The 23,436-nt window shown below is 44.2% G+C and overlaps 1 protein-coding gene across 1 annotated transcript in view; it reads right to left on the bottom strand.

Moving 5' to 3' along the window:
• The window catches only part of SMYD3 (SET and MYND domain containing 3), a 749,402-nt gene that overhangs the window by 83,460 nt on the left and 642,506 nt on the right, over positions 1-23,436 (bottom strand). Inside the window, exons 9-10 of the mRNA XM_030812563.1 lie at positions 20,493-20,580; positions 15,222-15,396 (exon numbers count right to left, since the gene is read on the bottom strand). Coding sequence (XP_030668423.1) covers positions 15,222-15,396; positions 20,493-20,580 — 263 coding nt within the window. The remainder of the gene's footprint in view (positions 1-15,221; positions 15,397-20,492; positions 20,581-23,436) is intronic.

Raw genomic sequence — 23,436 nt, 5'->3', positions numbered from 1 at the left:
TGTATGGTCCCAACCTTATGGACCACATGGTAACTCATGACAAGAGAGGCAATGAGAATTGGAGCTGAGTTCATTTTTGTACTTCATCTGTGGCTGAAACAAAGAAGTTTTGGAGGGTTTTGAAACTCAGAATCTCAAAGCCAGAAGGAACATTACAGCTCATGTGGGCAACCTCCTATTCAATAAAGGAATTATTTGGATACAATTCCAACAGGTAGTCAACTAGTTGTTATGTAAACACTTCCAACGATGGGGAATTCAATACTCTTCAAATGCTCCATTATTGGGTACCTGAGGTGTTACAAACTGTTCTTCCTAATTTGCTGGCATGAAATGTGTCTTTCCCCAATTCCAAGTAACAGGTCCTAGTTCCTCCTCATCTGGCCATGAGGAAAACCCTACTTTCTTCCTACAAGACAGCCTTTTAAAATGTCTGAAAATTTACAGCAGGTTTCCCTCTCCTTCATAGTCTTTTAACCTTGTGATGAAATACCTCCAGTTCTCATCAGCCATTTCTCATCACATGGCTACAGAATTCTTCTCATGATGGTCACCCTCAGCTAGAAACTGTCTAGACGGAGTGATGGATACATGTACCCCATCCTTTGATGTTGATACTATACTTAAAATAACGCAGCCTAAGGTTGGATTAGCTTTATGGCACTGCAGTGTTCTCTCTGGAACCCCTAGATAGATGTTATGATTTTTATGTTGTATGAACCAAGAAATCCAATTCAAATAGGCTGACGAAGTAAAAATAAAGTTTATCAGCCTAAGTGCTTATGCAACTCAACAGTACAGAAGTAAATGTGGTCTCAGGCAACGTTTAAACAATGTGATCAGGATCCGGTTTTCTCTTTCCATTTCTCACCTCTACTTCCTTGGTTTCCTTTTTTTTCTTCTGATCTCTTTTAGTCCCAAGAAGCCTAATGGCCTACAGTCCTAGGGCTCTATACTTCCTCAGTTATGAGCAGTAGTTAAGCAGAAGTCATCTTTCTGAATAGTTCAAATGAAAGGCCAAGAACGAACGACCGTCACTGGCTCCAACATGAAGCCATCTGTCTAACATGGGTCACATGACCAGGGAAACATGACTTTTCTAGCTTTAGCCAATCACAGACAGACTGCCTCTGTGGTCAATCACACACACACAACATGGCTAGGACCCATTTGAAGTTATATTAAGAAAGAATGCAGAAATTAATGTTATTGGAACAAACAAAAATAATCTGCTAGACACTAGAAAAAATTCTCCAGCCTATTATTGAATTTTACTTCCAAATGAAGACTTTTCCCTGTACCCCTACTCATTTTGATGCCAAATGTTTCTGATTAAGGAATTAATTTGAACTTTGGTTCAGCTCTCCAAAAGATTCTTCTCTGCTTTGAATCGCTTCCATATTTGATATACATAACTTCTACGTATTCTTCTCATTAAGTCTTTGATTAATGAGAACCATTAGGACCAAAAAAAAAACTGAGCTTTGAGGCACATACCCCACCGCGTATTTCCCCAAAGGGGTCTATCAATCTGTGAAAGACTATGGTTCAGAAATAGCTATTTAAAAAGTATAAATTAACCTCACTAGCTCATATTTTTCCATCCGCAGGAAATGTGCCAGGAGACACTATCAAATGCCTTGCTGATATCCAGGTGCATTGTTTCTGTAGCATTTCCAAAATAAATGCTACATTTTGTAGCATTCTGGCTATATTATTTAATGCCTGTAGCCAGAAAGAGATAGCACAAAGGGAACTGGAGAACCTCCAGAGAGTATGTCATACACTGCCATCAGGTACCTCACATGCTGACATAACTTCTCTGCTCCAGGTAGGACCTCAGCTGCCTTCTAGAGATCCACCTTTTCCAGCTCTCAGACTTCCTCCCAAATGGCTGGCTTGTGCTCTGGTCCAAGTGGGTCCTGTTGTTCCCTTGGAAATTCTAAGAACCTGCTATTGCAAAGCTCCACCCCCAGTGCATGACATAATGGCGGAGAGCTGCTGCTTCCTTCTCTCTCATGTAATCATCCTTTCATCAGTCTTTTTACTGCATTCTCTTTACCATCTTTGAGTCGTTTTCTATCCGAAATTTTTATTAGACTATTTCTGAGTGGAATAGTACAGTGGACATCTATTCTTCTGGTTTGTCCAGAGTTCACCCACCCTCCTAGCTTTTCAACAATGTCTGTCCCATTTCAAACCTGCGTTATTGGCAGGGCTGCCAGCACCTCGTCTCCCTCGGTCCAGGCAGGGGTGGGCGTGAGACCCACAAAGGCCAAAGCCATCCATCCCAAACACACAGTTTTTAAATCTGGAGCTGGAGGGAACAGAACTTTTTCTTTTGTTACACAGATAGCAGAACATGAATGGGGTGGGGGGAAAGAAGCTGCTGGAAGCCATCGGTCTCACCACACTGTGGACAAGACTGTGAGGAAGAATGAGGACAGCATCCAGGAAGGGAAGGAAGGAGGGAGAGAAAAAGAATGCAAGAGCAAGAAAGCAAAGGAGCCAGACATCAGTCCAATGGCCCAGACTGCATCCCTGAATTCCGTCGCAGCAGGTCTGTGGCTGGCTGTACAGTAGCGTAGGCAATAGATTCCACTCTGCGTGAAGGTACCCAGGTGGATTTTTGTTACTTGTATTAAAATTAGCATCACAGAGTCATATGGTAAGAAAACAGAATGGTATAGTGGAAAGACCACTAGAGCCCTCTGCAGTGTAGTAATAGTTTATACTTTTCTAACAAAGTCAGTCTGGGTTCAGCCTGTCTCAAATGCTTTAACAAATTATAGCCAAAATAAAATAAACGAATCCATGGCCTGAGTTTGAACCTTGGCTCTGCCATGGAGTGTGCAAGTTACTAAGTCTCAGCCTCAGCCTCTGCCACAGAGGGCAAGACAGGTTAACATCCTTCTCACTCTGGCTGTGAGGATTAGAAGGATAAGCAAGTTGCTTGGTTCACAGTAGCCTCTTAATAACAGCAATTACTTTTCAGTTTAAGAAAGTCGAAAGGTAGAGTCCTTAAAGTCCTTTCACCTACTCCCCTAGAAAGATGATGCTAACCAATAGCTGGCAGATGCTTTTATGATTGTTGAATCCAGTTTATCTTGCACTGGGAGGACATTATGGTGCTATTTCCAATTACAGGTGAGAGCAGATTTGTTCCTCTCTTTCATACTGAAGGGCAGTGTTAATATGATTGGTGCCCTTTATGCAGCAAGAGCAATTTGCATCATCTGTTTCCCTCTTTGCAGAGCAGGGCACTGTCTCCACTCCCCTCACTGCTCCCAAGCCCTTGCTCTCTCCCTGTTCAAAGGCTACGGCCAGCCACTCCTGCTACTTCAGTTCCCCAGAACGTGGCTGGGCCATTTCCCTTAATACATCTAACAATAAGAATAGTACACATTTTTCCATTCTATCTCACAAGCTCAAGAGCTTTATACTAACCAGCCCAGAAGATATTTTCCTTGCTCTAAATAACTGTAATTTGGGGGGTCATTTATACCCCACTTTTTATTTCTTTCAAGGACCTCTTACTGCTCATTATAAATGCCATCACCATTCTCTACAAGCGATCAAATATCATGAGGTTTGACAAAATAGCTTTATTTTTGCAATGTAACTGAAGTCCCATACATCTGTCCTTAGGGAGTTTCTGAAAACTCTGCATGAACTTCACTCAAAATACACAAATAGCATGTAAGTGTGATCATATTTAAAAAATTATGAAGTGTGTCATTTACATAAAATTAAAATGGGTTTTAATGTGTTTGAGGCATTCAAAGTTTTATCCATCATTAGCCATTTTTCAGGCCCACCTGATTTTCTTTTGGCTCCCTACAGGGGAAATGCGATTTTTTTTCCTACTTTCTCTTCCACAAGGTAAGAAAAAGAAAAGATAGCAGCTTGGTAGCTGCAGGGGTGGCCAAGCAAGAGATTGATTCAACAGGAGAAATTCAATCCATCCCAAAAGATTCCCTAGGATTTGGTATCCTGCTGCTTAGAGTACAATTTGTTGTAATAAGAAACTGAAGATTTTCTATCAGGAAAGTCAAAGTGCTCAGTGATGGCTTGTTCAAGTTTTAAAAAAATTGAACTACAATGGAAAATGTTCTTATTCTGGAAATGCTTTCACAACATAAGACGCCTAAAGACAATTTCTCAGATCATATATATTGCTCGCACACACTGGTGAACACAAACAAATGTTTTCCTGTTCAGATGACCTAGCCCCATACACACTGGTGAACCACAAACAATTAAATGTTTTCCTGTTCAGGTGACCTAGCCCCAGGACTGGAGTGTGGCTTCCATCTCGTTGCACAAGGACGTTTGTTATACTGAAAGTCAGGCAAATCCAACAGAAAGTCTTTTTTTTTTTTTTTTTTTTTTTTTTGGAGACAGGGTCTCACGCTGTTGCCCAGGCTGGAATACAGTGGTATGAAATGGTTGACTGTAGCCTCGGCCTCCATGGGCTTAAGCAATCCTTCCACCTCAGCCTCTCAGAGTAGCTGGAACTATAGGCTTGAGCTACCATGCCTAGGTATTTTTTTTCTGTGTGTGTATTTTTTTTGGTAGAGATGGGGTCTCATCATGTTGCCCAGGCTGGTCCCAATCCTGGGCTCAAATGATCTGCCCACCTTGGCCTCCCAAAGTGCTAGGCCTACAGGCATGAGCCACCATGACTGATGCCTTTTTTGTTGTTGTTAAGAGACAGGGACTGACTCTTAACCCAGGTTGGAGCATGTGGTGGTTCCCTGCAGCCTTGAACTCCTGGGCTCGAGGGATCCTCCTGCCCCAGCCTCTCAAATAGCTGGGACTACAGGCGCCAACCACCACTACCAGGCCAATCTACTTTTTTTATGTTTAGTAGAGATGAAGTCTTGCTGTGTCACCCAGGTCTGTCTTGAACTCCTGGGCTCAAGTTATCCTCCCACCTTAGCCTCCCAAAGTGCTGGGATTACAGGTGAACTGTGCCAGGCTCACAAAAGGTATTTCTTATGTCCTGGCCTGGGTTGGTGGCTCAAGAGCCAAGCAAGGTAGACTGGGAATAAGTGAGGTTGGTCCACAGCTGTGGGATTTTGGAGTGAAGGGAAACAGGTATCCTTGCGGCAGGTAGGGAGGAGCAGCAGAGGAGAATGTACAATGTAGACAGTGAGCAGAGAGAAAGTATATGAGCCAGAATGAAAGCTCTCCAAGGAGGACAGGCTGGACAGAAAAACAAATGGATTCTGAAGACAGATCCTGGAATTAGTACCTAAAACTTTAGAGTTCAGGAAGCCTTTTAGGACCATCTGTGGGCTGGGTGAAAACTTCTGTTTTCCTTGGATACTGCTATCAAGGAGGCACAGGACCAGGGTCCCTCCAAGTTGGAGAAAAACTTTCACTAGGAAGTTATCCAAAGGTACAAAGTAGATTCTAGTGGCTCCTGCCTGTTCTGAACTTTTCCCAGTAGACTAAGTGCTAGCTAGAATGACTCACGCTGCCACGGGAAATCCAGCAGCTCCCCTTAGCACATGGTTCTTGACTGGGAGCTTGAGTGTTAAAGGAGGGGATTGGATTATCAGAAAGAGCAGGATTTGGTGAAGGTCAAATGGAGGAAAGTGGCATCGGGAGGATATTTTACACAGTGCTTTAAAATAAAGGTTTGAAGACCTCCAATTACTTTGAGGGGGTTCGGGGGGCAGATCTTCCAACTTCCAGCAGGGATGAGTTATGTGTATGGACCAAAAGGGGAGTCAGGTGGCATTGCCACTTAGGAGACTTCCCTAGAACCCAGTGTTGATCAGGGTACTTCTTACCAGAACTTGGGCCTCTCTAAGGTGGTAATAGTGCAGGATTATCACTCCTGATTTGAAATTAGGAGCTCTGCTATTTACCATCTTTATTTTATTTTATTTATTTTATTTTATTTTGAGACAGGGTCTCGCTTAGTCACCCAGGCTAGAGTGCAATGGTGTGATCACGGCTCACTGCAGCCTTGACCTCCCAGACTCAAACGATCCTCTCACCTCATCCTCCCTGGTGGCTGGGACTACAGGCACATGCCACGACTCCCAGCTAATCTTTGCATTTTTAGTAGAGATGGGGTTTCAACATGTTGCACAGGCTGGTCTTGAACTCCTGGACTCAAGCAATGTGCCTGCCTTGGCCTCCCAAAGTGCTGGGATTACAAGCGTGAGCCACTGTGTCTGGCCTATTCACTGTCTTGATGATGACAGAAAAGGTATGTGTTTCCAGGGTCCTGGCATAGCCTGAGGGTCCAAGAACCAGGGAAGAATTAAAAATGGGTGGGAATTATGTATAACTTAGGGTTTGGGAGGAAAAAGGAATTGATATCCTTGTCCCAGGTAAGGATGGGAGGCAAAGGAGGGGCAGAAATGAGAAATGCAAGTGGAATCATGCTGTCACAGGTCACCTGGCCAGATGTAAAGCCACCTAACTTCGTATTACAGGCTTTCTTGGCTCCACCCCACACGGTCCTGGGGCTCTCAGAAATGCCACTGCACAATTTTTGTTGATACTTAATCACTTGGTCAACTGTAACTGGGTATAAAGAACCTGAAAGTGTTTTAGGCAAATTATCTCTCAGGGCAGAACCTCTATTTTACACGTTATTTTATAGTAAAGGTAGGTGAGAGTTTAAGTTTGATTCTAAAGCTATCCCAGGCTGGGTTCAGTGGCTCACACCTGCAATCCCAGCACTTTGGGAGGCCAAGGTGGGAGGATCACTTGGGCCCAGGGGTTCGATACTAGCCTGGGCAACATTACAAGTTCCTGCCTCTACAAAAAACTTTTTTTTAAATTAGCTTGGTGTCAGGGTGTGTGCCTGTGGTCCCCCCTCATCTACTCAAGAGGCTGAGGTGGGAGGAACACTTGAGCCCAGGAGGTCAACAGTGCAGTGAGCATTCTTTGCACCACTACACTCCAGCCTGGACAACAAAGCAAGACCCTGTGTCTCAAAAAATAAATAAAAAGTTAATGAGGCTATCCTAAAATAGCTGCATAAACAAAGCCATGTCAAATGATGATATTCCCCCATCAGTGTCCCCTGGACTGCTGGCTTCTGGGAGAAGGCATCCGCTGGTGGCCAACTAGCACCCATCAAGCTGGTCATGAGCACAGCCTCCAACTTTAGGCCAGTCATTCCAAGGCCTGAGCATGCTGGCCCTGGCTTCTGGGTACCCTTCCAGCTCAGAGGATGACAGCATGGAGCTAAATGGGGGTTTCAGCTCCAAGAATGCCATAGGGAGGGCTTTGGGAAATCAGAGGCACTAACTTCTCTATATGAGGTTTTAAAGTAGTAGAATGATGAATGAAATCCTGAAAATCAATCAGGGACCTCCAAGAGAGATAAGTACTTGATCCACTGAAGGGCCTTCTACTCCAGCACTCTAAAAACCTTGTCCAGGCCGGGTGCGATGGCTCACGCTTGTAATCCCAGCACTTTGGGAGGCCGAGGCGGGCGGATCACGAGGTCAGGAGATCGAGACCACAGTGAAACCCCGTCTCTACTAAAAATACAAAAAAAAATTAGCCAGGCGTGGTGGCGGGCGCCTCTAGTCCCAGCTACTCGGAGAGGCTGAGGCAGGAGAATGGCGTGAACCCGGGAGGCGGAGCTTGCAGTGAGCCGAGATCGCGCCACTGCACTCCAGCCTGGGTGACAGAGCAAGACTCTGTCTCAAAAAAATAAAAAATAAAAAATAAAAACCTTGTCCATCACTGGCCAGGCCTGATTTGGTCCAGCAATTCCCCCTCAGGTTCTCAAAGGCCTGGTTTTCTGGAGATGCTCACAGGTGCCCCTCAGCTGGCTGTTGAAGGCTATCTGTAAGCTCCACCAGAAGGAGGACTTCGTATTGCCTGTTTTGTTTACCACAGTGCATTTAAGTAGGTAGGTCTCCATAAATATTTTTGTTGAAAAAAAATGAGTAAGTGCCTGACCCAGGAACGTGAGATGTACCCATTCAAATCAACCATGATCTATGCATCCAGGATGCCATGCAGTAAGCTGAGAATCAGGTAGAGAAGACGGGCAGGCTTCTGTAGTCCAAATGATATCTCTTGCTCTGTCTCCTACCGGCCAAGGCATATCTAAAGGCCATATCCAACTTCTTGCATACAAGTAAGATTGACATTCCTACAGATATCTGATTTCTTAAAGCCCCACGCCTGCTAGCGTTGATGTGGAAGGACACACACAGACTTGGGGCAGGATGACAGCTGCACAGTGGAGCTCATAATGGGGACAGGGGAAGGAACAAGCAGCTTCTCAATTCTCTTGTTTGAAAGTGGCTGTGGACTGTATCTAGCACTCTTGCTACAGGGAGAGTTACCAGAATAAGGTTCAGCAGCAGATTCTGGCACAGCTGTCCAGAGTTCAACAGAAGATGGGGCCCTCTGAAAGATGGTTGAGTAGTGGCCTCTAGTAGCCAGGAGTGAAACACTAGAGAGATGTATGGCCAGGAGGTGATGGAAAGCACAGGCTTTATGCATGCTCTGCCATGCGCAGCAGCATGTTGGAAGCAATGAATGGGTCACCTCCCCTTCCCAGTAGAGGCTACACATACATCAGCAGCACCCAATCATTCTGTTTCATCCTTAAGACAGATGGGAAATAGGCAAGCTAGACGAAGGCGTGGTATGCGAAGCTGCCCAATCGCCTAAGCCTGTCTGCTGCTATCCAAAGCTCTGTCAGAACGTGGAACACTTGTTCAAATGCCTGAGGTGACAGCAATGGTCGGAAGAGCTGCTACATTCAGGAGAAGGAGTAGGCCCAAGGCATCCTGCCTCCTCTTTTTCAGAGGTGTTGAAGGGCCAGAGCTTATGCCAGTTCCATGCACAGATTGTCCTAGATTTTTCTTCCAGAAGTAAGAATACAAGGCTGGGTCATTCTCACACAACCAGTAGGTTCAGGGCTGGAACCACTCCACAAAGCTGGGCAACGAAGGTCTTTACCCAAATGTACAGGTGGCATCTCAAGCAAGGTGATTAGGGCTAAAGGAAGTCAGGTACTTTCGAAGAGTAGATGGCTGAAGCAGAGATGTTCTCATTTCTCTTGTTCCAAGAAAAGAAGAGCCAGAGAAACTGGTCATAATGTTCTCCGTTACCTCCTACCTAAACCCTCATATTAGCCCTGGATTATCCACAGAAGTAAAACACAAGTAATAAGGCCTAAGCGCAAATCAGTGGTGTAATAAATACCTACTGGTCATTGTCATATCTTCTTTCCTTCTTCTTCATCTTCCCTCTTTCTCTATTTTCCCCTCCTTCGCCTCCTTTTTCATTGTATTTTATGTCTAGATTCTGAATTAAGAAAGTCTTTCAGAATTAAATTAAAGGCTTATATTTAAAAGTTTTAAAAAATGCTTGGGTCTTGACGGACACTTCCCACATCACTGTGCAGGTGATCATGGCCCCAGTGTCCCAGTAAGAAATAAACCTTACAGAATGGACAGCAAACAGAGAGAGGCCCTGATGAGGTATGCCAGATAATTCAGTATTTCACACATACGAACACACGCACATACACAGCTCTAAGTCTTGTATAGAGGGTCTTCCACTAAAGATACTTTAATTGAAAACTACAGCATAGAAAACATGATTAAGTGGCTAAAAGATTACTATTCACTTTAATAAGCAGAGAAGAAAACACTTATTCATTTATCGGGTGAAATAATTCTCTAAATCTCATCAGAGACAATAAATGGCAAACAACATACGTGGAAAGAATGTTGGATGATGTTCAGATAATTATTTCTTCTTCTGGGGAGAGAACTGGCTCTGATTTGTTCTCTAGGTCCTACTCCATGAGCATGGTTTAGGAAAGTTCTAAACTACATACAACAGCCGAGGACCCTGCCTGCCCTCTAGGAATGAGCTTCGTTGTCACAGACAATGACACAAGCGTCCTCAGAGAACAAGCTAACAACATCTGAGCAACACAGAGACATGCGGGATCAGGAGGGGCAGGCCCAAAGCAAGTGCTGGGTATGTGATGGCATCGAACGCGCGCTCAGATCCTCCCACTGTAACACGCACCTGGGATGCGGGATCGGGAGGGGCAGGCCCAAGCAAGCGCTGGGCACGTGACTGCACCTAACGCTCAAGTCCTCCCACGATAACACGCACCTGGGATGCGGGATCGGGAGGGGCAGGCCCAAGCAAGCGCTGGGCACGTGACTGCACCAAACGCGCTCTCAGGTCCTCCCACGGTAACATGTACCGGGCAAACTCTGCAGGCTCCTGTACCAGAATGTCACATTGACAAAAACCCTTGAAAGAACAACTGGAGTTCTTCAGAAAAGCCCGCTTGAAAACAGTAGTAGAAGGTACTGTTATGAGGAAATTTTACAGTTTACCAACCTATCTTCCAAAGCTTCTCAAAAAAAGGAGAAAAAAAATCCCCCACAAAATTAAAAACTGATGGGCTATGTAATTAACTGGCAATCTCTCAGTTACAAACCCCTGATTTGTAACCATGTCAGGTACAAAAACTACCGGCTGTATTATACTTCCACTCTTTCCACCTGCCCCCATTTTTTCTGACAACAAAGCACGGAAAACTATCTGAGCTGAAATATCACTCTTATCAGCTTTCTTCTCCTTCATGGAGATTTCATAGCCCACTTCCCTTGCCTCTTTCTCTGATCACAACTTAAGTCTCTTCATCATTCTTGTTCTTCTGCCTTTTTCCCAGGTACGTCACAAAAGTGTCATTCCCACCAGCACAAAAATACTATTTATGTACAACAAAATTAGTATCAACAAATCTTACCCTATAATGTGGGCTTTGATGAAAGAAGAGAGGAAGGCCCTAATATGTTTTGAAATGGCTTTAGATCAGATACAATGGAAGCCAACGTCATCTCTTCTCATATTTTCTTGAGGAAAGAGTGACATTTTGGTGTGTGTGTGGGGGGAGGTACAATTTGGAAATGGTTATCCAAATTTAAAATAAATATAACTTTTACTTTAAGTTCAGGGGGACCTAACTTTTGATGTACCAAGTTACCACTTAGGAATTTCTCATATGGATTTACCCTATGGATTCAATTAATCATGGCACTGTTTGACACAGTACACATAAATGGAAACGATAGAGATTCATCTAAAAATTATGGTATATCCATGAGATGAATTATTATGTATCTGCTAAAAAGAATAAGGTAGCTAATCTGGAGCTAATCTAGACAGATGTCTACACTCTCTTGTAAAGTGAAAAAAGTTACAGAGCATGGACTAGGGAGTTTTTCTTTTTTTCTTCCCCCTTCTTTTTCCCCCACACTAAGGAGGACCTTTGGCTTGGCTTCCCTTCCCTTTTCTGTAATCCCCACTCCTCCATACACCACCTTAGCAGGCATATTTAAAAGACCTATTGGAAATGAGTCTTTCGCCAAGCAAGACAAGCAGGAAAAAGGCAGAAGTGCAGGAGAAAATGGAAGAGCCCACGTGAACAGTTCTGAAGGGAAGAGAGTTGAGAGTAACTGGGAAAGCAGAATAAAAGGAATGGGGGAAGCGGGGGCTTTAAGAAAACATTCCGTGTATTATGATGGAACCATTGTTCATGTTTTCTGGCGAAGGTTAGGATTACTGTTTACTTTCAATCCTCTGACACCATGCTAAGACTGAGGTCTATGTGGCTCTGGAATATATTCAGACCGGCCACTCTCACACAGAACATTGCCGGAAGGAAACTTTTAGTCATGCCTATCTTTAAGGAGTGGGACAACAGTTTGAAGATGAGGCTGATTTTTACCTTTCTGTCCTCTTAAATTGTCCTTCCCTACAAGCATATGCTAATCTCGCAACAGAAATGAACAGAACATGCAAATGTCCTGAAAGTCCTCTTCAAAGCCGAAACACCCTCTATACCTCCTTATCACTCTCTAGCTCCAAAGGAAAAGTCAAATTTAATTAGTATTCGACACACAAAAATTTTAAAACAATATGTTCGATTTTGTATTTTTCTCTCCTTTTTGGGGAGCTGGCGGGGGGAATTTGTAGCCCATACAGTGGTGCTATCAAAGGCTGAGTAGACTTTGATGGGTTAGTCTGGGGACATCACCATAATCTGTAATCATCTTTAATAGGGAAATGCATCCCAAGTTCTGAACTACTAATTGGCTAATTAACATTAGACTAAGTTAAACTTTTAAATAAAATTTATGAAGTATTTAAAAATTATTTTCCTTCTACTTCATGTTTATAATGCTAAGGGACAGATGAGTTTGCATAGTCACATACATATGCCGATACTATCAGAAGACATACTATGGGCTGATACTAAATATTATACATTTTGTTGTATACGATTTCTAACTTGTTTTGTGAAATAGGAAGGACCTAATGTTGAGTTGCATCATAAAAACTGAGTAAAATCTATAGAGTAAAAATAAATGACAGAGTAGCAAGAAAGGAGCTGAAGGCCATAACTTGGATTAAAATGGAACAGGAGCACTTTCTCCCCTAAGGTCAGCATTAAAATTTAGTCAAGGTCAGGAGTGACAAAATCATCAAGAAAGACTTGACCTCCATCTAGTTGTTGCAAACAATACATTAACATTGTAAACCTGTTACGGCAGATGGCAATGCAATCATCCCTTGGTAACTCATGCCTAGCTAACTGTCTGTGTCCTTGGCTAAAGGTGAGCAAAAGGCCCACCTCCAGCGTCTGCAGGGAGCTGATGCGGGGGCTGAGAGCGCTCAGCGTGAATTCCCTCATGCACATGTGAGAGGTGAAAACCACCGCCAGCTTCTCCATTCCTGCCTTTGTTCTAAAATTGCTAACAGGGTTGCAGGGTACCTGACCTATTTGCACACATTCCTTATTTTCACCTCTGCCTGAGCTAAAGGGGAAAAAGGCAAAGTATGACAACATCTACCCTGCCCATTTCTCTCACCTTTGTTGGTTCTGGTTTATTTATAGCCTTTTCCTCAACTACAGCTTTAACAGCAAATGATTCGTACCTCACTCATGTGAAGTGGATCAGTGCAGATGGGATTTCTTGAAATACTACCAAAAAGCAACTCAACACACTCCAGGGAAGGGAATCCAAGGGAGGCTTGGAAATTTGTCACCCAGCGTAAGAACAGAGCACACATTTACGGAGAGATTGTGACCTGCCAAACACCATATAAATAGAACCAAACGTTTTCCAAACATAATGGACTGTATTCTGGCAGAGGACTTGGCCTCACTTTCAAGAAAAGCCTCTTTGTTTAACTTTAAAGTCAGTCAAACTGCCAGCTACTTAAGGTGTAAGTTAGTGCCTCAAAGAGGCCCTCGTAGATGTGGGGAAGAGAAGGTTGCAAAATTCGTGCAGAACAGACACCCTTGTTGGCGTGTGGTCTTTATGGATGTCGTGGACCCATGTAAAGTTTCTGTGCTTAAGAGTGGCCCGAGCAGGGCAGCCTGAGTGTCGAAAGGGAGGATGAGGCAGAGGAGTCGGTGCAGCGCTAGCCAAGAGCGAGGGAGCCAGCGGCTGCTGATGGGGGCCTGGAGAAAGAAGGGTATTTTTCAGTCTGCGTCTTTTGGATGGAGTCTATCCGCTCACCCAGAGGCTGTGGTTTGGCTTCCTCAGAGCAAGCCCTGGAGTTCAGAGAGGTAACGCCAACCATCTGACCTGCCTCTTTTTGCAACACTAAGGCTCAGAGAGGAAGCCTTATCTCTTTGAATGCAACTCGTATTTTCCGAGAACCCACAAGATCGATCACTCTGAGCAGGGATTTCACTGCTCATGGGAAAGTCTGCAGTCTCAGCCCTCAAGCCAATCCCTTATACGTTTGATTAAAGCTGACTCACAGTCTGGATTCCAAAGCTGTTCACCCACAGGCAGTGGAGGAAACCACCTACAGAAGTCTCGAAAACATGCTCAGGGTCAGGCTGGTGGCACTGGCTGGCCAGGGACCTCTGCCATCCACCTGGCTGGTGGAGCCTCTGCCGTCTTTGGGTTCCTCGTGGACTGCACCAAGCTCTTGGCTCACGACTGGCTTCCCGACCAAACGCCTCATTTCTGGTTTCCTACCTTTGTCCGAACAAATATCCTAGGCCCTGGACTCACTTCTGTTCTTATGTTGACCCTGGGAACTTCCTCTCCCAGATGTCTCCTGAGAGACTTCCTCTAGCGGGAACAGGAAGTACCCTGGATCTCACTTTTCCACCTGCTCCTCTTCACTTACAGCCACTCCCTGCCTGTTGTCCTACATTGCATAGGTCTGGCCCTGGATTCTCCCTCTGCTTCGCCCCTTTGGGCTGACACAGTATTTGCACAGTCTGCAAAGCTGGGAAATTAAAGGTCTGCCCAGGATGGAGCCCCTGTTCTCCAGGGACCTCCTCCCCCTGCCATTGCTCCTGGTCACAGGTGCTTTCGAGGTACCTTCCCGTCAGCAACCTTATTCTGTGCTAGAGACTGAGCCATTCCAGCCTCAGATTATGGTCTGCATGTCTCCGTGCCCTTCCCCTTCGGCTGCTCTCAGTCTCACCTTCTAGAATTATGTTCTCAGCCCACTGCAAATCAGGGTGCAACATCCACCAGTGCCTAACTCTCAGCAGTTCAACACTACCCCCCTCAAAGCTTCTCTGAGTTATAAAAACATCTCAGGGCAAAACGCCTACTGGTCTCGAGGAGCTCAGATCAGTCAAGAAGCAATTACCAATAGTTCCTTCACCTGACTCAAGGAGAAGCTGAGGCAGGGCCGTCTCCCTGCTGTCCTCCCTGGCTCACAAGGTGATTATGAAGGCAAATGATTCAACTGAAAGCATAAATCCTGAGAGAGAGAAGGGACCATTCTTACTGTCTGCCAGACCAAGGGCCCCACATGGCCATCCTCACCTGGACCAGCCTCTGGTCCAGGTGACACAGCCTCTCAAGCTAGGTCTGAGGCTGCATTCCTCTCCAGCTCCCCCACCACCGAGCCTGCCTCTGTCATTGCAAGTGCCACATCGTATTGTAATCATCTGCTCCAGATCGAGACAGCATCTAATTAGTTTCTGTACACCCACGGTGTCTGACACGTGGAAGGAACTTTAAAAATGATGAATGAATGCATAAGTGAATGAACAAGAGGAATGAATAAAATAAGACTTGGTTTTACACAATAGTTGAGAAGCAGCTGGAAATGCTCCATGCAAAGTAGTAATCCGAATGACTTCACAACATCGATCCTTCACCCGATGTGAAGACGGCCTAAGCCCTTATGGTAGCCCTCTCCCTGGGACTTGCCTGTATGGCTCCATGGTCCGAGTACCATAGAACAAGGCCTCCTCCAACAGGCCGAGGTTGATGCAGGCATCCATGGCGCAGTCGAGCACCTTCAGCTGGTAGATGTTGATATCGGGAAGCCGTTCAGAATTGCTGCTTATGATCGCCTGGCACATGGCCAGAACCTGCTCCCACTCTGTTATTAGCCTTAGTTAAGGATTCACTGTCTTCATCAAGAAAAAAACAAATAAAATTAGATTCTCTAAAAGGCTGAAGAGCTCCCAAGCACAGGAGGGAAGGAAGCACCCGTTATTTTTCACAGATGAGCTGCCTGGAAAAACACTTGAGAAACAAAAGCACAGAAGAGGCATCTCAGTGAAGTAAATTCTGTTTACATCAACAAACTCTTGTAACCAGGCCTGTGCTTTGGAGTTTTAAAACTTCCAAAGACCTGTTCTTTCTTCACACTCCTAGATGTGTTCTCTTTAAATCTAGTCATAAATAAATGCAGTCCTTTATTAAATTGGACTAAAGATTAAGCTAATTCAATTTTAAATTATTTATGGTTAGTTCTGTTTAAAAACTGATTTGAAATTAAAGATGCTTTAGAGAGATTCCTTTTTCAAAAGGAAGAGCTCATGTTTGCTTCTGTGTTGTCTGAGTTTTGGGCATACGTGAACCCAAATACACACGCAACCCACAGGCACACACTAGGTGCAGCAATTTGAAGAAATAGATTTCCAGTGGATCTCATCTTTTTCGATTATAAAGCAAAAGTGACCCAAGCCTGTACTTAACCAAATACATTAAAATATGTGTTATTTTAAACCCCCAAAATAAGAGACAATATTAGGAATGTGGCTTATGCACATAAATTACTGGCAAGGGAAACGATGCTTTAAAAAGGATGGGGAGAAGACTCAATATCCACTGCTCAGTAACGCTGACTTTCTGATTAACCAGGAGTCAATAACTTAATCTCATGTAGCCTTGGAGTGAGTTTACTTTTAAAACTGATATTCCCTGTCTTACAGAGGCAGTCAGAGGACTGAGGACACGGTTTATGGAGAGTGATTTTAATCCCTCCCCAGTGAATTCTCTGGGAAACAGAGCGAAGGCCAGAGTGCGGGACCCTGGGACCTCACAGTTTCTTCGCTGTGCGCTGTGTTGGGCGAGCTGGAGACCAAGGAGGGTGCTGGACTGGGACTGGTCCTTCTCTCACTCCTGTCTCACCTTCACCCAGTGGAGCTCCAAATTCATCTGCTTCATATATTGTCATTCCAGTAGGGTGAAAAGGTTTGAAGATCAGAAATGGCAGCCTAGCCTTTGACTGTAGTAAAGCTAGATTCAGATCTAATCTAGTCCTGTCATTTATCAGATTTGAGGTTCTGAGGAAGTCAAAGTGTTTAATGATAGGCTAGAAATAAAAATGACTGTCAACGTAAGTATGAGTAATATACTGTATGTAAAATGACACAATTCGTGATGCGTCCTCCCATGAGCCAGGTAGAGTTCCGGGTGTCAGAGACACAGCGGGGAACATTTCGTGGCATGCACAAAGCACACGCTACACAAGCATTAGTGCATCCCACCTTCCCTCTGTGACATGACCTCTGAGCCTGACTGGGCTTAAAGAAAGTGGTTCAGTGGACTGAGTTTGACTGAACTTCCCTTCGGGCCCCCACACCCCTCCCACTTCCACATGACCTGGTCTCTTTACAATCCATGCTCTCTGTGCCATCCCCTGCCCCCAATTCAAAACCCTCTTTGCTGAGGTCCTAACAGAGCATGCCCAGCCCTGAACAGACAGCCCACTGTATATGCTCCCCTCTCCCTCTCTGTCCAGCAAAACCTTCCTCTTCGAGTGTCCATACCCTTCTCAGAACATGGCTTTCCGAAACATTAGCATATACTTCTAATAAACCAATCAAGCCACTCCTGAGAGTGGAGACAAATACCTCTATGAACTTTCACAGGAAATGTATTTTCTTTCCAACAAAGGCCTCCCGGAGGCAAAGTATCTTACTCGAAGAGATGAGTTCCTTGACGAGAATTTAAGGCACCCCAATGCACAGCTGAGAGCCTTTTCCATCACACCCACTACAATTTTAGGATGAGTCCTGTCTTGGAGGAATTGACCCTGATCCCAGAAAAGGTTCATTTCCTGAAGAAAAGTGAGTCCATGATTTGCTCTTGCATTCATCTGACATGTATGTTCAAAGTTTGCTGAATGTATCCCCTAGAGGTTGGGGGAAGCAGTATCTTAGGCAATGCACTGATTTTGTAACAGATGGCTGGGCTAACCTCCGTGGCTTTTCATTCCAGGATTAGATATTTGACGAACTGTCAGGAGGAATGACTGTCTCTTACACACTGCTAGACATTTCTGTGGCAAGACTTGTACCTTATTTTAACATTGTGCTGTTTGACCTCTACTATTATTTGCCTGCTCATTTATGTATGTTCCCACTTATTCTAAAGAGGTTTGAGGTGACAGCCCTTAGAAATAAAAGCCAGATGTGATGTTCTGCAGCTACTCATAGGAATGCGTCTATTTTACCCCCCAGCAAGCTGGAAGGGACTACGTGCCAATTTCCCTTCACAACGCTGGCAACTGTCTCTTGCCAAACAAGGCAAAACCTTTCCTGCAAAACACCCCAGTGAGCAAAAAAATGGAATAATTTTAACTAAGAGGCTTTTCCCCCCAAGCAATACTGACATGTATTTGCTCAAAGATTTAGTCCCTGGCATCTGTGTGGTGTTTACTACAAGTCACTCTGTTGCAGTAAGGAGCTGAGCTCTAGACCTAGCAGGACTGGAGAGTGCACCCAGAGAGAATAGATTCCTGGTGGACAGAACAGATATCTTTTTTTCCTGAATACTTTTAAATGACCATAAGAGGATCAGGGGAAGAGAAAGGGAAGCAAAGTAGATTCACTTGGGAATTACTCAACTTACTGAGATTCAATGACTGTCAGACCACAGAGCTTTTATTCACTTAATCATATTACTCTACTGCTTAAAAAATCATCCCACCGCCCCCTCTCACCTATAAAGCCTAACCTGTGCATGGCAGTTAAGGCCTTGCCACCTTCCCCTCCTCTCACACTGCACAGCCGGCAGCTTCTCAGCAGCAATGCCTGTTCTGCGCGTCTGCACAGATCACTCCTTGTGTTGGACGCCTCTTCTCTTGGTTGGCCCGGTGAACTCCCACTGATCCTCCCAGACACAGCTCACTGGTCACCTCCTCTGCAAAATCTTTCAACTTCCCAAAGTTGACTACTGTGTCTTTGATGCTGCCATAAGTCTGTATCTTTACCTAAATATGTATTAATGGACATTTTACTACCTCACAATGTAGGAGAGTAGTGAGTGCAGGGCTGTGTTTTCTAACTTCTGTCTGAACCATCAGGTGAATGATGACCAGCAATGTACCCAACATACAGTCCGTTTTCAGTAAAACCTTGTCCAGTTGAAACTGAGCTCTGGCTGGGTTATCCATGGGCCCCAGTACCGCTGCCAGGGACCACACAGAACAAGTCTACTCCTCTGCACATAAGGCTCTGAGCCCATCAACAACTCCTGCTTCCAGAGTTGACTGTTTTCCTAGTATCTTCCATCTCATCATAGACAGGGTTTCAAATCCCTCTTTAATTTCAGTTCTACCCCTCAAAACTAGTTTGTTTTTCTATATCCCTTTTAATACTTCCCACCTCAAACTGAATAGAAAATTCTAGAAATAATCAGACCAGTACTATCATCTCTATCATTTTATAATCAATATTAATGCAGCCCAAGATCACAGTAGTAAGATATTATACTCTTAAATGTTGTAAATAGCAAAATTTAACTAAAGCCCTAAATTTTTTTCACATGTTCTTATGCATATTTACATATTTGAAATTTTTGATCCAAATAGAAATTTTATATACGTTCTTTTTATATTTCATGTCTTTAAAACTTGGACACCATTTAAACATTTAGGGATCTTTTGAAGTCTTTTTTTTCTTTTGAGATACTGATTCTATCATCCCACCTCTATTATCCTCCCCATCTACGTCACTTTGGAGATTCGATAAACCTGTCCTCTGTATCTTCATTCAAGGTAGGGAATTATGCATTAAAGAGGCCTGAGATGGTAAAACAACACTCCAGAATGACACTGAATCATGTAACATCATTTTTTCAGTGTAGCTATTCAGTTACCTTTGCTAACATCTAACGTAAGTTTCTTGATTACTTTTCATCAAATCCCTTTCTGAAGTCTCGACACAAACTTTACCAAAGAAAGCTGTGACTCTGTGGATTCACTCGCTCTTGGAGAAACCAGGCAGCATCGTGATGATCACAGCTTTCTTTTCCATTCCTTAGTAACCAATCCTAGATTCTTTACCAAGACTGCTAATAAACTCAGTGGGCTATCGATTCAAAATGATGTCCTTCACCTTTAAAACTGGAAACCTCCCTCTACCTCCTTCTCTGGCTCTTTACAACTCTTTAAATAGCATCGTCAGCAAATTGGAAACCTCATCTGCGATGTTCTTAGTGCCTGGGATACAATTTACCCCAGAGCCTCTGAATGGCCTTTTGCAGTCTTTTCATCCACCTCGATCTCTTCCTTCTTGCCTGCGGTTTCCCTTCATCACAGCTTTGCTCCAGTGAACTCCCCTACCAGGAGCGGCCTCCTTCTCAACCTCAGCCTATCAAAATCCTGCCCCGACTCAGGCTATCCTGCACAGTAAAACATTAGTGGAGCCTTCCCAGATGACCTTCATCCTACGTGGTCTCTCCTTACTCTGAACTTTGGCCCACCTGTGGTCATGACTATTCATGCTGAGAAAATGTGTCATGCAGCAATCCCCACTGCCACTGTAGTCACGGCTGGTTTAATATGAAGCTTCTGGGTCTGACAGTCAATGGCACTAAATGACAAGGATTCTAAGCTATTCTTTCCTAGAGATGTTAGTGGTTATGGGAGAAGAAAATTGAGGAATTTGTTACCTTTTACATATAAAGAGACTAATTCTTACTTTCCTACTGCTACTGGGCCATGAGTTTTGATTATTACCTAAAGGTAGTGAGTTATTATTCACGCTGATCTTGCCACGATCTTCCCTGTCATTACTCAAACTGTTGGCTGGGGTCGGGGGTGTGGCCTCTGACCATGGAACAGAATGAAAACCGCTGGCTCATGGAGAGGTCAAAGCCCGCCTTTGGCCTCATTACCACAGGGCTTCAAGAAAACAAGGAAACCATCCAACAGTCCACCTTAATCCACAGGCGAAAGGATACTCCAGTGTGCCTTCAGTTCTTCAATTTTTTTCAGGGATTCTTGAACTTCCTTCCATACTTGCTCATCACCAGTTAGCATATCAGCATCCTGCTCAGGCCAGAAAAGGAAGACAAATAACCCAATTACTAACAGGCAAAGGACGTGAATAGACCTTTCTCCCAGATATACAAATGGCCTGGAAGCCCCTGAAAAGATGCTTGGCATCATTTATCATCAGGGAAATAGATAAAGCAAAACCACAGTGAGATATTACTTGATACCCACTACCATGGCTAGAATCAAAAAGACAGGATAACAGCAGAGGTTAGTGAAGATGCAGAGAAACGGAAACCCTCATACACTGCACATGAGAATGCAAAACGGTGGCTTTGGAAAACACTCTGGAAGTTCCTCAAAGGGTTAACTGTAGAGTTTTCATGTTACCAGTTGGAGTTACCATATTAACAATCCTACTCCTAGGTATCCACCCCAGATAAATGAACATGGATGTTCAACAAAAACTTGTTCACGAACATTCATAGCAGCATTGTTCATAATAGCCAAAAAATGGAAACAACTCACATGTCTATCAACTAATAAAATACGGTATATATCCAGACAATGGAATATGACTCCACAATAAAGTACTGATACATGCTACAAAGTGGATGAACCTTTCCACAATAAAGGACTGATACATGTGACAACATGGATGAACCTTTCCACAATAAAGGACTGATACATGCGACAACATGGATGAACCTTTCCACAATAAAGGACTGATACATGCTACAACATGGATGAGCCTTTCCACAATAAAGGACTGATACATGCTACAACATGGATGAGGCTTGAATACGTTACGCTAAGCGAGAAGCCAAACCCGAAGACCACATGTATGATTCCATGGATATGACATGCCCAGAAGAGGCAAATCCACAGAGACAGAGTCAACTTGTGGTTGCCTGGGGCTAAGAGGATTGGAAGGAACTGGAGAGTCACTGCTAATGGGTAGGGGTTTCTTCTGGGGTGATAAAAATGCTCTAAAATTGACACCATGCTAGTTGCACAACTCTGTAAAGAGATTAAAAACCACTGAACTGTACACTTTAACTGGGTGAATTATACCTCAATAAAGCTGATATTTTAAAAAACAGAAGGAGAATAGGATAACTAGTTATTTGTTAGGAGACCTACAGCTAAAACCTTATTAAGAATAAAGTACAACTACACCCATGTGAACCAATTCTGACTTCCACCTAAACTAAAAGCAAAATCCCCAACACTGACAAAATTCAAAAGAAAATAAAATTATGAGCTACCACGTATGAAATGTCTGCCCTCCTATTTAGTAAGCAGGTCCTCTGCTTCCCGTTGGCCAGTGTGCCTCTGGCATCTAGCACAGGGCCTGGCACATGGCAGTTGCTTCATCAGCACTTGCTGAATGAATGACTGAAAACCACATGTGTGCACAATGCTGAAGGCTTTACTGATATTGTGTCATGTTCACATAGCTCTTTTATGTACGTAAGATCAAATCCCATGGGGTAACACAGGCAGGCAGTGGGAGAAGTCTACTCTGGGTCAGGCAACGAGAGGGCACACTGTCTATAGAATACTGAAAAATAATCATAAAACCAACGAAAAGTAGGTCTGATGGTTATTATGTGCAACAATTTAGAGGTGAAATATTCTTCCCTCCAGGTCAGAAGGTGCCTAACATCTTTCTCCCTAATATACCACTGATTATCCCCAGTTTATAGATGACAAAACTGAGACTCAGATGAAGTGACTTACCTGACAATCACTAGCTTGGAACCAAAATCTCACCCCAGGTCTGTTTGATTCCAAAAGCCTATCTTCTTGGCAAATATTACCCTGTTCACCACAGATACTGTTATGGTCTTTTCAGCATGCTCAGCAAGTCCTGCCGCTTCAAAGCTGCACTAATAGGTAGCCACCAGCCGGGTGTGGCTATGTCAATTTAAATTAATTCAAACAATGAAAAACTCAGTTCCTCAGCTGCAGCAGCCACTTTCCAAGAAGCTAATAGCCACATGCAGCTGTGGCTACCGCACTGAACAACCCAGATGTAGAACAGTTCACTATGTCATTGCAGAAAGTCCCGTTGGACAGGGCTGCTTTCAGGTGGCTAGTCAAAGGGTAAGCACTCTCAGAAGACACTATTCAAAACCAGGTGTTCACTATCCATGAGACTTTCAACAGGTGTCAGGGACGAGAACCACCCTAGGAAGTTACATGAAAGCAGGGCCAGTGTGGAGGTGACATAAGGGTGAGGAAGGAGGGACATTTTCATACTCTAGGCATCTCCCTGGAGACTCCCATGTGCCCGTTGAAGGAGGTTCATAGAACGACCCCATGAGAACAGCTGCCAGAGTCAGTCTGTGTTTTTGGGAAGAAGAAATATCACTCAAGTGTGCCAGGGCAGAAAAAAAAAGGGGGGCAGAGCGCCACAAACCACAGAAAACAGATCCTGAGACTCTCCTCCCCAGGCTGGGGAAGTGGGTGTGTGTATGAGGAGACAGGAGCGCTTGTGTCTGCGTAACTGGGCATTGTGGGCCTCCATGTGTATGTGCTGTGCGTCTGTGTGATAGAGTAGAGTGGTTTTTAAAAACACCGGAGGCGCACTTTTTCTTTTTTAAAGGAAATTCTAAATACGTCCCTAGCTTTCTGTACATGGAGGAGGGAGGAGATCAAATTGTTTACCTTAAGAAGGTAAGCAACAGGCTGGGTGCGGTGGCTCATGCCTGTAATCCCACCACTTTGGGAGGCCGAGACGGGCAGATCACCTGAGGTCAGGAGTTCGAGACCAGCCTGGCCAACATGACAAAACCTCGTCTCTACTAAAAATACAAAAACTAGCTGGGCCTAGTGGTGCCTGTAATTCCAGCTACTTGGGAGGCTGAGGCAGGAGAATGGCTTGAACCTGGGAGGTGGAGGTTG

The sequence above is a fragment of the Nomascus leucogenys genome, chromosome 5, assembly GCF_006542625.1.
Source record: "Nomascus leucogenys isolate Asia chromosome 5, Asia_NLE_v1, whole genome shotgun sequence".
Taxonomy (NCBI): domain Eukaryota; kingdom Metazoa; phylum Chordata; class Mammalia; order Primates; family Hylobatidae; genus Nomascus; species Nomascus leucogenys.
This window is presented reverse-complemented; position numbering and strand designations above follow the sequence as displayed.